The 16,896-nt window shown below is 36.8% G+C and overlaps 1 protein-coding gene across 1 annotated transcript; it reads right to left on the bottom strand.

Annotated features, from left to right (window-relative positions):
• Positions 1 to 2,602: 2,602 nt before the first annotated feature.
• LOC126975445 (uncharacterized) lies at positions 2,603 to 8,637 on the bottom strand. The gene is made up of 2 exons (XM_050823340.1): positions 6,655 to 8,637; positions 2,603 to 2,793 (listed from the first exon to the last, which is right to left on the bottom strand). Exons 1-2 carry the CDS (start codon positions 8,192 to 8,194, stop codon positions 2,720 to 2,722), a joined length of 1,614 nt encoding a protein of 537 aa, XP_050679297.1. The 5' UTR covers positions 8,195 to 8,637; the 3' UTR covers positions 2,603 to 2,719.
• Between the last annotated feature and the right edge of the window lie 8,259 nt (positions 8,638 to 16,896).

The raw sequence follows: 16,896 nt of genomic DNA, 5'->3' as shown, positions 1-16,896 counted from the left end.
AATAATTTGAAAAAAAAAATGACGCTTTGAAAATATTGAAAGTTTCTGACAACCTATTACAATAAGTAAAGGATACATTCAATGATGTTCTATGTACATAATTACATCAAATTTCTCAATTACTTACTAGTGATAACTACTTAAAGGCAAGGCACATTAAGACTATATGACTATAAGACTATAACACTTACATTATACTGGCGTATAGAGAAGAACATCTGCATCGAATATACAGGAAGGTCAAAAAGGTGAGCGATTATAGTATTTCTTAAAGCGATTTTGATTGCCATCATTGACAATACCTCCATAGTATTATGAATATTATTCTAGATAACCACTAACTAACAAACATATTGATGAATCAAACTAAGCACCCATTATCGAGTTGTCAAGTCATCTGACGTATGAAGCGTCATCTTTACCGACGTCATCAATACAATCGTCGACTCTACGTACGTCGTCTATACCTCCGTCGTCTATACAAATGTCATCTATACGTACGTCTATACTCGTCTCTCTAACTATATTCCCTCTTAAAACTTTGAACAGATTTGAGATCGGCGCCAGATCACTTATAACCTTCAGTTTTATATATCCTATCAAACCATACCCAAAAGAAATAATGTCGATAACATGCATTATATTTGAAAAAGAGGAAATGGAATGGAATGTATCTATCCTTTTCCGTTGTTCGACATTTTTTTGGGAGAACTGTATAGAGAACGTTTGTGTGGTAAATGTTTCATAAAAACTTTATAAACGACATTACATTTTATATTTATAATTAATTTAATTTATTTATTTATTTAGTCAGCTTAAATAATAAAAAATAATATAATAAAATGAATGTATCATTTAAATAATAATAATTATAACAAGATTTAAACTCCATGTAATGCAATTTTATCTTTTAAAAAAGCGAACTAAGGTTCTTACCAAACTTCTTTAGAGTTCTGAGTGTAGGTAGTTCTATTCGAATGGGTCAACCATTAATGAGATTTTAAAAATTCTACACTTAAGAAATAGGTTTTTAAATTTACCATTTTAAAAATTGGAAGGTTAATGTTACTACAATATATTTATTAACATATTATAATTAAAATCAAAATTCTAATATAAATGTGTATTCTACATATTATGTATAATACAATTTTTTTTTCTATGTCAGCTTGGGGTTCGAGTAGTTTATCGGATATTAATATTTATTGGATAGTAATATCTATCAAAATCTATGCACTTAATCATAAATTACTTGTAATGTGAAATAGATATGAGCATTGGCATTAATTCACGATTCTAGTGCAATAAATTTCACCTGTATTCACAAAATCGATTATTTTTTGCTGAGTCACGTTCATAAATTTAATATTGAATTCGTTGGGGATAATACCGAAAGCAGTATCGCACGGGAGATCTGCAGTGCGACATACTATGATTTAAATTGAAATGTATGACTTAACACAATTTTTACATGTATCAAATATTATTAAGTAATATAATTTTCTCAGTTGACACTGTATTCAAATTCAAATTTCTTTAATGGTACCAAAAGTTATGTTACATGATATAATTGGTTGGGACCTTCTTTTAGATGAAAGAACCTGTGTCAGAAGATCCCGCTCGTCCATATCTAGAATCATTTAGTAGGTACCTACTTAACACTAATAAGGTTTGGGTGTTTGTGTGACGATGTGTGAGTAAGTGTATATGTGAATGTGTATTATGTTCGCTAAGATATTGTGTAATAAGCTTTATAAATGAAATAAAGAATAAAGTTCTTAAGAATTTACTGTCAATTTTTTTTTTTGTTAGAAATATAAAGAGTTAATGTAGTGATTAATTAATACATACTATAGAGTAGGCAGATATTTTTTTTATTGCTGTAGAAATTGCATATTTAACAAGTTAATTAAACGAATTCTTAGCACTGGATAACCGGCTAGATGAATTGCACAGCGTCCATTTTCTGCCAATAAAGAGTAATGTGAAAGCATTTTTTTTACAATCTACATAGCCCAGTTGGTAGTGATCCTGCCTACTGAGCTAGGCCCGGCAAAGTGGTAAAAATAGAAATAAAAAAAAAATGTAATAAAAAATTCTTTTGTGGCTTAGATTAAGGATTGGTCTCCGCATCGCTCGAACTAGATACCGCACTACCTAAGAACAATAGCTTTTTTATTACGGCAACTATTAGATGTTTATGTGCGTGGCATCTTGACACTCTATATATTAAAACACTACATTTGTATGCGCTGGATCTAGGTGAATATTTTAATTAGGAAGCCGGTGTAAGGAAATAAGACAGGAGGACTTACCAGAGCAGCAGCGATTCTTCCACCACGTGCCGGGTCGCGAATTTCCCTCTTTATTTTGTAGACGTTTTCTTTGAGTGGCCACTCTTCCTTCCCGAATTCGATAATGATGAAACAAGGGATCACAAGACACTTGATCACGAGATTACACGTAAGGAGACGATTAATGAGTTATCACGGCGCGCGTTGACAAGTTCAATACTTGATCAATACAAGTTCAGTACGCCTTCAATACTAACTAAGTAATTACTCGCGGAACGCATCGATCCGCGGCGCTCGCGCTACTCCGTAAGTGGGAGGGATAGGGTGCAGGTAGGAAAGAGAAGGAATTAGTGCAACTCTTTGTGCACCCACAATATTTAATTCATTAGTAAATTAATTAATTAATGCGGTGACTGTTTCACTATTTATAAAAACCCTTTAGGCATATTTGGCCTAAACATGCCCCCCAGTTTGATGGAACCCAGTTCTTTCAACCAACCTAATTAAGTTAAAAGGTAATTAAAGTTAATTGTACAACAATGTTACTTATAACTATTGACTTATTTAATATAATAATCTAATTTTTATTTTAAGCTACTATTATTTTATGTTAATACTAAGTGGACTGTATGTAATTATTGAGATGGAAGTGGATATAATTTGACTACCGGTCGGCGATATACACCGGACTTAGTACGTACATCGACAACCCTCACAACCCCGTCTTTACCGGGAAATATCTTTTCAATTATACCCAGAGGCCAATCTAAAGGTGGACTATTATCTGAGTACAACAATACAATGGTACCTTCTTTAATTTGTGACGTATTGCTCAACCATTTATTACGACACTGCAATGTATTTAAGTACTCTAACTTCCATCGTCTCCAGAATGACTGCAATAGACTGTCAATCATACGCTTCCTGTCTATAATATTCACATCTCTAGGAATCGATTCAGAAGGAAACGACTTTAAGGGCGTTAAAGTTAGAAAATGAGCCGGGGTTAATGGCAACGGCTCAGAAGGGTCTGAACTAAGGACAGACAGAGGCCTGGTATTCAGCACCGCCTCGATCTGCGTTAAGAGGGTATTCATTTCTTCTACAGTAAGTAGCTGAAGACCAACTACCTTTTGCAAATGCATTTTTACACTCCGAATATTACCTTCCCATATACCACCAAAGTGTGGAGATGCAGGTGGATTAAGTTTCCACTCAATTGCATTGCCTGAAAGCTCTGATGTTAGCTTATTATTATATTCTTGTGATGACGTTAATTTGTATATTTCTTCCAAGTATGACTTGGCGCCAATAAAATTAGTACCGCAATCACTATAAATGAATTTAATGGGGCCACGTCGTGCTATAAAACGTTTAAAAGAATTTAAAAATGATTCTGTACTTAAGTCGCTCGACAATTCTATATGCACCGCTTTAGTGACGAGGCACACAAAAAGGCAAATGTAGGCCTTCTGACTACGAACACCACGCTTACGATAAGGAATAACGCGTAAGGGACCCGCATAGTCGACTCCGGTGTGAAAGAATGCCTTAGCTTCCTGTACTCAGGCTGCAGGCAAATCTGCCATTGCAGGAAATTCATTTTTAGGTTTAAATTTAAAACAAATATTACATAATTGTACTCGTTTACGAACAATATTTCGAGCAGACAATATCCAATATTTTTGACGTAATATTGACATTAATAATTGAGGTCCAGTATGCAAATATTTTTGGTGATAATGATCTATTATTAAATTTACAATATGATCACGTGGGGGAAGTAATATAGGATGTTGACTATCGTAGGGCAAATCGGCATTACTCAAACGTCCGCCGACGCGAAAAATACCATTATGCACAAACGCTTTCAATTTTTTAAAGGCAGGTGACAATGTTTTATTACACTGTATTTTACTGAATTCATCATGAAAGTAATAACGTTGCAATTCCTTTATAATTGTTAATTCCGCGTAATCTAAATGGGTAACTTGAAAGGTTATGGGTTATTTCTTCAAAAACCGTAATATATAAACTACAATTCTAATTAATTTATTCCAAGACGAAACTCTTAATGCAAGAGAAAGTATAAGAGGAAGCTCAATCTTATCTACTGAAACTAAAACAGTAGGCTTTCTTTCAGGGACATCAATATCAGTAGTCTGATTATATTCGCTAATAGGCCACTGGGACATAGGCAGATCGGCAAAGCGCGGACCATGGTACCACAGTGGATGAGCAGCCAGTTGTGCTGGAGTAAGGCCACGCGACAAACAGTCGGCAGGATTTTCTTTACCTGATATAAAATAGAAGTTACTAGGCAACAACAGGGTTTGAATTTTAGCAACCCTATTCGCCACAAACGTATGCCAACGAGATGCTGGTGCATTGATCCATGCTAAAGCTACCATGCTATCCGTGAATGCATAAATATTATTAATTTTTATACGCTGCGAATATGTCTCGATAACTGAACGCATTAATTTAGCTAAAATTAAATTACCGCAAAGTTCTAATCTAGCCAATGAAACGGTACGTATACGAGCTACTCTAGATTTTGCACAAATTAAATTAGTCAAGAATTTATTTTCATTCGGAAAATAAATATGAAGATAAATGACTCCACCATAGGCTTTCTCGGAAGCGTCCGCGAAGCCTAAGACACTAACAACGCACTGTGGGTCGTATCCTACAAAACGCGGAATTTTAACGGTTTCCAGAACATGTAATTCCGACTCAATTTGGCGCCACAAAGAAACTATTTTTTGTGGTGGCTTTTCATCCCAATCAATGTGTTCACTCCACAATGATTGAATAATTAATTTTCCCAGTAGAGTGACTGGGGCCACCAATCCCATTAAGTCCCATATTCGGGCAATAGTGGATAAAATATTACGTTTCGTGCATTCACATTCACGAATGTTTACTGTGAACGCAAAAACATCTTCAGACGGTAGCCACCGTAGGCCTAATATTTTTATCGAATCGTCAGGGCTGAACTCGACATCAGACGAGACCCGAGCGGAGGATGGTATGCTTTCCATAACTTCAACCGAATTACTAGAAAATTTAACTAAATCGAACCCGCCAGCATGGAACAACTCAACTAATTGTTGAGATAACTCGATGCCTTCGCGAGGGGTTCCGCAAGAGGTGGCAAGGTCATCCATAAATATGTCACGCTCAGCAACGGGAGCCGCGGCCGGAAAAAGCGAGCCTTCGTCGGTTATCAATTGACGAACCGTTCGTATTGCGAGGTACGGGCTACAACATAAACCGAATGGTACCCTCGTTACTTGAAACAAGCGAAGCGGCTGATTATTGTTTTCTCGGTATAAAACCATTTGATACGGTCTATCTTCATTTTTCACTAAAATCCTTAAAAACATTTATTTAATGTCAGCATTGATCGCTATTGGAAACAGTCTAAAATTCAATATAATTTTAAACATATCATTTTGAAGATTTGGTCCAACATGCAACATATCATTGAGTGACAACCCTGATGATGTCTTCATACTTGCATCGAGTACCACACGTAATTTTGTAGTACTTTTATCAGGTCGCAAGACAACGTGATGTGGTATGACATAATGAGAATTAAACGAATTATTATTTGTGATGGGTGCTAAATAGCCCTTTTCTAAATATTCACTAAATACTCTATGATATTCTGAATGAATATCTACGTTCGATAATAATTTACGCTCTAAAGATAAATACCGACGCGTAGCTGCCTGTAACGAGTTCCCTAATTTACTCGGATCATCCTTGAACGGCAATGCAACAATGTAGCGACCGCAATGATCACGCGCGGTGGTCTCGGAATAAAAATTCTCACATTCTTGTTCTTCCGATGAAAGTATATTCGCTTTAGGTACGTCTTCCAATTCGAAAAAACGACCAACGGATTTTTCAAAAGAATTATTGTAATCTAATGTGCAATAAGTGTGAATATCAGTCTCGGGGTATAAAACCGGAGCCTGACCGTAAATAATAAACCCAAATAAGGTTTCGATAGCCACGGGTTCGTTCATACCACGGGCAATAATATTTGGTCGTATTATACGAGCGAAGAAATCGGACCCAACTAATAAGTCGATATCACTAGGTTCTGAATAAGAACAATCGGCTAATTGAATGCCTTTTAAATATTCTAGACGTTCGCAATCAATTGTAGCGGACGGTAACTCGCCGGTAATACGATGAGTCACTAAAGGCTTAATAGTAAAAGAAATGGAATCGTCCAAACGTGAACGTAAAGTAATATTAGTATATCCTTCAATAGGATTCGTTAAGTCACCTACTCCATAAACATATTTTGTAGGGGAGGGCAATAGTTGTAAATTTAATTTCTTACAACAATTAAGTGTAATTAAATCCCTTTGCGACGCGCTGTCCACTAAAATCCGAACGGTGTTTTTATTTCCCGCGCAATCAATAACGTTACATTGCGCGGTACCGAGTAGAATAGTATGACCAGGCGATTGTGCGCGCGGTACGTCGGCGCTCGGATTAATGGCACACAAAGAAATAGATTGTGGCGATGCGGCCGTCGCATGCGCAGCTTGCGATGAACTAACATTAGTGGCAAAGCTGGCATTTGTTATCCGTTCACTCAGTATTTTCGAGTGAGGTTCGCGATTTAATTCAGACGTAAAATGAAGAAGTGAATGATGACTCCGTGAACATTGCGTACACGTCGATTTAGAAGTACAGTGACGAACTGTGTGTTCTTTACTTAGACAATTGACACAGCCTTTATTTAATTTAATAAAATCAAAACGCTCCGTGGGCGATAATGCATTAAATTTCTTACAAAACCGCAACTGAAAATGTTCGGTATTACCACAGCAATAGCATTTGTTTTGATCTTTAATAACAAAAGTCTTACTAATTTTATTATAATTATTACTATTGGGACGAGAAGTTGAAAAGGACGTACTATTCTTTACCGACTTGTAACTAGACTGCCTCGTACCTACAATATTATTAGCTCGTTGTAAAATATGTGACTGATTACGAATAAAGTCTATAAATTGCGAACATGATGGAAGTTTAACTGAAGTACCGTGATGCATTTCAAACGATTTCAAAATATTTAAGCCAACCTTTTTTGAACCTAAATGAATAAAAATAAAATCTTCCAAATTATCTAAATTTAATTGTTTTAACGAACTAATTAGAGATGAATATTTATCTATGAAGTTATCTAGACTATTAGAACAATCTTCGTTAACGGAAGGTAAGTTTAACAGCTTATCGAAGTACGATGCAGCCAGTACGCGTTTGTCGTTATATTTATTAATTAATGTCTGCCAGAGAACCGAATAGTTTTCAGCCGTTGGCATAAAACCCTGACAAATAGTTAATGCCTTTCCCGTTAATTTACCCATTAAATATTGAATTTTCTCACTATCATTTAGTTCTATATTTTCGTGAATACTTGACTTGAATGTTTCATAAAATATAGGCCAATTTTCTAATTCGCCATTAAAAGACATTAATTCAAGCCTCGGTAATTTTGGGCTTGACTTGTGAAACGCCATTTTGGTTTCACAGGTATTGTGTGTATTGGGACGCGATGACAACTGCGAGTATTTGAATCTAACAGACGCATATAGGTCTTCAAAAGCAAGCATGGCTGCATAATTTGGCTCACCAGCGTTTACTTCTGAAGCTAACAACTCATTACGTTCGTCTAATGTACGTACAAAGTCCGATCGAATAATGTCGATCGTACTAGCCTTAGACAAAAATGTGTCTATTTTATCGGCAGTATCCAACTTCGCAATACTATCGTACATATCCTGCATACGTGTAAAGTAGGCCTTTACTTTAATTTCTAACCTACGTAAATTACGGTCAAATATTTGTTCTTGTGATTTAGAAGTGGCCATCGTTAATTAGATATCTACTGATTGACGTAATGTTAAGTAAGTAACAGTGAAACAGCCAACGTATTAAGTATTAACAATTTAATATGGCGGCCGACTAACAGAATTAACAAATTTAATTAAGTTAGATATCCCTGGCCGAAGTGACCAAAAAATATGTATGCGCTGGATCTAGGTGAATATTTTAATTAGGAAGCCGGTGTAAGGAAATAAGACAGGAGGACTTACCAGAGCAGCAGCGATTCTTCCACCACGTGCCGGGTCGCGAATTTCCCTCTTTATTTTGTAGACGTTTTCTTTGAGTGGCCACTCTTCCTTCCCGAATTCGATAATGATGAAACAAGGGATCACAAGACACTTGATCACGAGATTACACGTAAGGAGACGATTAATGAGTTATCACGGCGCGCGTTGACAAGTTCAATACTTGATCAATACAAGTTCAGTACGCCTTCAATACTAACTAAGTAATTACTCGCGGAACGCATCGATCCGCGGCGCTCGCGCTACTCCGTAAGTGGGAGGGATAGGGTGCAGGTAGGAAAGAGAAGGAATTAGTGCAACTCTTTGTGCACCCACAATATTTAATTCATTAGTAAATTAATTAATTAATGCGGTGACTGTTTCACTATTTATAAAAACCCTTTAGGCATATTTGGCCTAAACAACATTGAAATTAATAGAATACATAATACTTACTGATGATATCTGATCCCAGTGTCTATCTTATTTCTTGTAGTATATTTTAACAAAACAGAACATGTGGCACGTCAACGTCACACATTGTCCGAGACTGGCTCGAGTACGCCCACGTGGGCGTTATTAGTTGCCCCCTCTGCGATTACTTTGGGTGCATCCATCATAATTGACCAGGGATCAAGAATTGTGAACGGCACTGCATTGTAATATGTATTTTAACTATTAATATAAACTAGTTATTTATTTTGAATGGTTTTTTATGATTTTTTGTTGCTTAGCCAAAATTTAATTTAATTATGATATTTTCAATTGTTTTTCCATTCGACTTTAAAAGTAAATTAGGAAACAATGAAAATCAGAGTAATTTTTATAATGTAATAGTGTTTCGGCGTGGTACTAATGCAGAAGAAACTGTTTCCAATATCAATGCTGTGAGGATTAGGTTAATGCCTTTTAAAAAAAAAAACATGCTTATTCGGTTTAAATGCTTATGTAGAGGAAACTTCGACATTAAGAATGAAATAAATGCAATTCGCATCAAATAGTCAAGAAATAACAGCATGGTTTTATATTGTCCTACCAACAATATTGACCCCTTTTACTAAACAGGGAATATATTTGACCTAGAAAGAGAAAAACTCGTTGGGATTTGTCTTACAATGTTGAACCGTCACAGAAATTAAGGGATTTTGGGACGAATAACAATAGTGGTTGCCCCGCAATTGTTTATTCTCTTTTTTGTAATTTTTTCTTATGGCAAACTATATTAAAGACTTCCTGTAGAAAAAAAAAAAAACAGAGAGATACCCATAGACAACAGGACAGTAACACCCACTTTAGCACTAGGAGTTCCTAGAGGATTAGCGGGGGTCCCCAGCTGTTGACCATCTCTTCTCGGATTCTCAGGCGTTGCGTTGCCGGCCTTTAGTCCGGGAACGCATTTTTGCGCACCTGTTGTTGCGGATGTTCATTGGCGGTTGCCTTACCTGTCCCCATCCCGAGAGCCTCTTGCCCGTTTGCCCCCTCTTATATATTAAATCAAATCAAATCAATTCAAATCAATGATAATGCAATAAACCGTCTTTATTGCACCAAGACAAGTTTTTAAACGAAAATAACATTATTTCCAAGATGCACTGTGGTACAACATCTAAAGTCAAAATTCAAAGTCAAAATTTACCAGAAACATTCACAAGTAAAGTAATAGTAGGTACATGTCTCGTCTTGACACACTTACAAAATATATTTTAGTGGTTTCGTTTTATAATATTAAAACCAAACACAATCAATAATTACTGCTACATTTAATTTGACTAACGTAAAGCATACTTAAAAAACCCAACAATATACAATTACAATAATTAATAAAATGTTAAGAGATTATGTAGTAAAAACAATCACAAAAAATTTAAATATTAAATTATTAGTATTGGTGACAGTTACAACTCTAGGCGGATCCTGTACAAACACATAAGCCTTTTACTGATCTAACCTTAACCCAGTTTACTTACCGAGAGAGACTTATTAGGTGATAATTCAGACTCTTCATTTTAAAACAGTTTAAAAAACCAAAATCTATACAAGAAGACGTGTTGACTGGATATCAGCCAAAACGCCAAAAGTTTTTATTTGCATTTACAAGTCAAAATATCTCAAATGAAGAAATTGAAAAAAATATTTTTTATTTAATTAATAGTTATTTATGCAACTGTTGTGTAGTAAGGGGCATTAAAACACGAATGTGGGTCATAATCACATGAGTGTTTTAATACCTAATTATCAACAGTTGCATACAAGATTTTATCTACACCCATAATATGAATCGTCTAAAAGATTCTGAAACAGTTAGCTTAATGCTAGCATTAAAACAGCGGGTCCTAGTAACCTAATATCATCCATTATTGATTATATACAAATAAACTAAGTATTAATGAAATAATTATTTATTTTAGTAGTAATTTACATTTTGTATAGTGCATTTAGTAAAATTCACTTGAATATTTTACTCTTTGCAGCGTTTAAAATATCTGGCAGTGTGCTGTCAAAACTTGAAATCGCTTATTTTTTGTAAACAAAACAATAAAAATATCAAATAAAAATGGCGGGGATTCGTATAACCTACCTTTTTTTACGGCGCGCGACGTTCGTAAGGTAATGTGGAATGCGCGTAATCGAAAATATTTTTTTTTCTGTCTGTTGAAACTCTTTGCATATGAAGGGATCGAAAAAAAACAAAGGAGTGCTGTTATGAAATTCAGTACAACATTACAACACTCGTTTTTCTTCTCCTAAAACGTTGGGAGAGTATTTGGGTGTTATTGGGGTCATCGCTACTTGCTCGGGTCACAACGGTATATATATATATATTTTCCGTTGTGCCTTAGCTTGTAGCTTAGTCAGTCAGTCTGTCAGTTTTCTTCGTTTTCGGGGCCTTGTGGAGTTTTTGTCATCTTCGTTTCAATTTTACAAACCCTAGAATACGCCTTCATTCTTCTTCAACTCTCTTCATCTGGAGGTCTTGCGTATAGCGGGGCAATTCCCGCCAGATGAGGGTGTGAGGAGGCATCTGCTCGCCGGAACATATCTGTTTTAAGCCGCCGTACGAAGGCGTCTATATTTTCAATCTTCAGGTTTTGACGATCGTTGCGTTTTGTACGTAACGCGGTGCCCCCACAATCGCATGCAACGCAAGATTTTCTTGTACTTGCAAGCGATCCCGGTTTCACGAGGTAAGAAACGGGTACCAAGCTACTCCTGCATAGGTTAGTCTGGACCGTATGTGTGTCTTGTATATCATCAGTTTTGTTCTTAGTGGCAGCTTGGCCCGCAGGATAGGCTGGAGTTTGACGCAAGCACCCCTCGCCATCCCAATGGTGTTGTCTACATGTTCCTTGAAGCTGAGTCTCCGGTCAATAGTTACTCCCAGGTATTTTACGTCTGGCCTCCATGGGAGTTCCTCCGACATCAGCTTCAAAGGTGAAGGTAGTTGTGAATTTCCGGTGATGATCGCCTGCGTTTTCTCCATTTGTTCAGTCAGTGGGTTGGAGTCTCTTAACTGTGTACTCAGGTCTGTAGGAGGATGCATAGAAAGCCGCGTCATCCGCGTATAATTCGAGCTTAGCCTGCCCAACGACCAGGATATCATTGATATACCAAGCATAGCAGTGCGGAGAGAGGCAGCTTCCTTGAGGTACTCCGGCTTTCACTGACCTAACACTCGACTGGCAATCTTCCACATAGACAAGTAGTCTCCTGATTGATAAAAAGCTTGCTATTATAACTATTATTTGACATGGCATCTCTGTTTGCATTATTTTGTAGAGCAGCCTCTCGTGCCATTCGCGATCAAAGGCCTTCTCCATATCTAGCAGTCCTGCTGCGACAAATTCCTTATTGTTATAGCTCACGGCCAACTCGTTCACCATCCGTGTGATCTGCAAGGTGGTGGAGTATTCCGCTCTAAAGCCAAATTGCTCTTCTCTTGGCTGTGTATATGGTGTCATATGTTTTAATAAGACTCTCTCAAATAATTTGGAGAGAGTACTAAATATATTTATCGGCCTATAGCTCTCTGGTTTGCGGGCGTCCTTTCCCGGTTTTAGATGCATTACCAACTTGCCTACCTTCCAAGCATCTGGAAAATGGCCGGAGCGGAATATGCCGTTGAATATGCGCGTGAGCGCGACCACGGATTTTTTCAAGCATCTCATAAGCCTCAATACCTGGCCTGGAGTCACTAACATCTGGTCTTAGTCGCTTGTGGTCACTCTTCCTGCTATGCTGAGATGCCTTCACAAGTTGTTACCTATAATCCAAGTCTGGATTTGGTGCGAACTGTCGCTCCCGACTGTCGGCCAGGATTGCCGTCCTGTCTGCCGCTGCGAACTTCAGAAGGCCATCTTGATCCAAGAGTGGCTTGACCGGTCTGGGGCTGCTAAAGAGCTGTTTGCATAGCTTGTGGAGTGAGGGTACATAATCATTTATATTTAAAATGTGGCTTTCCCACCCCTCAGTTGCGTACTCGTCCAAAGCTATGCGCACCTGCTCTATAAGATGGTTGAGGCGGATTTTGGTTTTTGGACATCTTCAAGAGTTTCCTAGGCCCTCTCTTATCGCTTATAAGTACCCCTATCTTCGCCGGGAGCTGTTCTTGCTTTTTTCCGGCTTAGAGGTGCGCATTGTTGATTTAAGAGAGAGCTGGATGGCGCTCGTGAGTGCCTCAGTTTCGTTGTCCACGTCTTCATCTGTAGTTACAAGCCCTGTTGGGTTTCTTGCTTTCATTTCATCTGGTCGGTTTTCATCAAAACCTCGCGTCTTGGCGTTGATGATCTCCTCACTCTTGAAATTTGATGCACAGATCTGGATGGTACCTACTGATCTCGTCCATATAAATTGCGTGCTGAATTGCTGCAGCAATTCATTGGCTATGAGTTTTTCGGAACTCATAGTCATAAAGCCGTGCAGCGACGGTTGCCGCGCAAATCGCGAATATGAATTATATTCGTTAGTTCAGTGAGCATGTGCGTTACCGAGCGCGCTCGGAACTGAACTGAGGACCGTCTTTAGCGGTAAAAGCCTCCTCCATTGATTTCCACTAGTTCCTGTCTCTTGCAATTCTTTTTTCACATCTTTCCTGCTGTTTCTACTATGTCATTGCTCCATCTCTTATTATCAGTACCATCTCCCAGTTCGTTACTACTTTGGACCATATTTCGTCTTTTGTTCTTCGTATATGTCCAGCCCATTTCCATTTTAAACGTAGAACAGATAAGGCTACATCTTTTGTTTTGGTTTTCTTTCTTATTGTAATATTTTTAATTTTGTCTCTTATTCTTATAACTTCTCTCAATTCCTCTCTGACAAACTTTAGTTTTTTCTAAGTTTCTATAGGTTAGAGGCCATGTCTGACAAGCGTAAGTGTGGCATGACATTAAACAGGTCTCCATAGCTTTGGTTTTAAGCTTCATTGGCAAATTTACTGCTTGTTTCACCAACTTGCTCCTTTGCACAGGATGCCGGCTAGATTATTTCTTGTCCCTAATTTTCATTAAAAAAAACAATTTTGATTTTGATCATACTTATCGATGACGGTTTGACATTATCAGTATCAAAATACTATTGTCATGACATGTAAACACAGTTTATGTTGACTTAATCAAAAGGTATTGGTGAAATCGCTTTGTATTAGTCGAGATTGAGACTGACATTTGAACTCGTTAAAGTAAAATTGAGTTTTATTAAACTCAGTTTGAAGTGTCATTTGTGAAATCGACGCTTAGTGAATATACATCGACAATATGTACGCTTCTACCAGATTTACACGGAATTTCATCAAGCCGTTATCTTTGACATGATAAGCTTAATAATTAATGTGATTGCGATGATGTACTTTAATTGAGTTATATTATTAATACTACGTTACTGCATTAGATTAATTATTAACAGAGATTGTATGTGAATACTCAAGTCATTTAATTGACGTTTTAAGAAATGTGACACCAATATGACACCAATTTACCAGTAGGAGGCTCCTTTTCACAGGATGCTGCAGATTATGGGTACCACAATGGCACCCCGTGAAGCAGTAATGTATTTGCATTATTGTGTTTCGGCCTGAAGGGTGCCGTAGTTAGTGAAATTTCTGGAAAAACGATACTTAACATTTTATCTCTCAAGGAGACGAGCGTAATTGTGGTGTCGGTCAGAATCTTTAGGATTTTCAAGAATCTTGAGCGGTACTACATTGTAATGGGCAGGGCGTATCAATTACCATCAGATGAACCTCCTGCTTGTCTCGTCCCTTATTATCATATAAACTAAAATCAACAAAAATGCACAAAAGTTTATGAAGAAATTTTTTTTTATTGTAAAAATTTTAGATTTTATTATTTAATTTATAAATATATCCAATATTGAAACCGCCGAAGACTGGATTCTTTTTTTATTTATTATTTTTAGTTTTAGTTTAGTATAGTATTCCACAAAAAATGCACATAATTTCATTTGTTGGCTAAAACACAATAATGCATGAGTATTTCAGACCACTAACATGCAACGGTCCAATAATATGTAACCTTTTTTGTATTCGGAGTCTTTTTAGTTAAACACATTTGATGAAAATTCTGCCAATGTTGCAAATAGTAGAAATAGTAAGTAATGTTACTTTTGCAAATGATGAGCGTTACATTATTAAAATTAGGGCGTTTACGTTATAGTTTAACAATAACAATTCACATTGTACCCGACACATAACAAGTGAATGCGTTTGCAAACTCAAACTAATTATTCAATGGGTAACTTTCAGAAGTTATGCAGACGTACATATTTCCCGCTGAAGTTTGGTGACAATCTAATTAGAGTTCCTGTAGTCTCCAACATATGGCAGTATTCTTGAGGTGTTGTGTATTAAACAGTTTTGCTATTTACCCTTATTATTACAACGTTTAGTATTTTTTTTGACTAACGCGAGTTACACATTTAAATAAAACAATTTTTAAAGGATTAAAATTATCTAATACTAATTTGATCCTAAGCCCAAAACTATTCATACCAAAAAGAATAGGACTTTTATGAAGAGAATTTTTCCTAAAACCATCAGCTGTCTAAAGCAACCTTCGAGGCACCAAATGGCTCGTAAAGCGAATACCTCGAATTTTATCTTTAGTTCTTGGGAATAAATAAAAGTCGCAGGGCACCAGGTCAGGATTGTATTGCGGATTATCTTGACACCAGGGGGCCTACTCCTAAAATCGATATTCGATATATCGTGGCATTAGTCGTGTCGAATCCTACTCTTAGTTACATCGTATTCAATGTCGAAACGATGATTGAACGAACGAAACATTATTCGATATTATCGGTCCTAACCCTACTCTTAGTTGAAAATGTCAGACACGAATATTCGAATTTCACAAATAATCAAACGTCACTTTTACGATAATCTCAACGACACCTTCTAGGCTGTCGATGCTAATATCGTTTCAAGTTGTATAGATATATTTGCCATACAATATACATACTTAATAAATATTATTAAAATAATTATATGAGATTTACTATTCAACAGGATTTTTTACTACTAAGTCATTTAAGTCATTTTGTTGATCATTGTTTATGCGTAGAAATAATGCAAATGGCCGCCTGAGAAAAGGAAGTCGGCGAGAAGGGTTGAGTTACTTTTTTTACATTTTATTTTCCGCGAGTTTTGTATTATTTATTCAATTTTAAATGGTCATATTATATTCATTACATATTTTTTTAACATTTACATTATGTGTTAATGATACCAAATTGGTGGTGCAGAGTCTGGCATGGTCCTTAGCGCCTAAACTATGTTTTGACTTTTGACACTTAACAGCGACGTAGCACAGATAATGTTTAGGTTTGAACATATTTCATTCACACTAACATCGTACAAAAATCAAAATATTAGTCTATGGTAACGATAAACGATAAGGAATTCGAACATTTGTTAGAGTAGGGTAGTTGTGATATATTCGGAGTATAATCGTATCGTTCCGAATGTATCGTTTTCGATTTTGCGAGTAGACCTCCTGCATAGTCAAATATTCAACAGTCCGTTTTGCGGAGTGCGCTGAAGCATTGTCGTTGTGAAGGAGGATCCTGCTTCGAGGGCGCTGCTGTCGAATTTTTTCCAAGACAACAGGCAAACAGCGATTGACATACATGACAGTCTGCAGTAACTGTCCTTCCATCTTCTAGTACAACTGTCGCGAAATGACCTTTCCTACCAAAGAAAGAGGCAATCATCTTTTTTTCTTGACTTCTTCCTTTCTTTACCATAGTTGGCCGATCCTCGAAAGGAAACACCCACTGAGCTGATCGTCTTTTGGTTTCGGGTTCGTAGCAATATATCCAGCTTTCATCACTTGTGTCGATGTCAAATACAGCATTTGAGTCACCGCCGTTTAACTTATCTAACATTTGGCGACACCAGTCCATGCGAAGGTGTTTCTGGTCGTCGGTTAAAGTCGGGGAATCCGTGT

This window comes from Leptidea sinapis, chromosome 36, assembly GCF_905404315.1.
Source record: "Leptidea sinapis chromosome 36, ilLepSina1.1, whole genome shotgun sequence".
In the NCBI taxonomy this organism is placed as follows: Eukaryota; Metazoa; Arthropoda; class Insecta; order Lepidoptera; family Pieridae; genus Leptidea; species Leptidea sinapis.
This window is presented reverse-complemented; position numbering and strand designations above follow the sequence as displayed.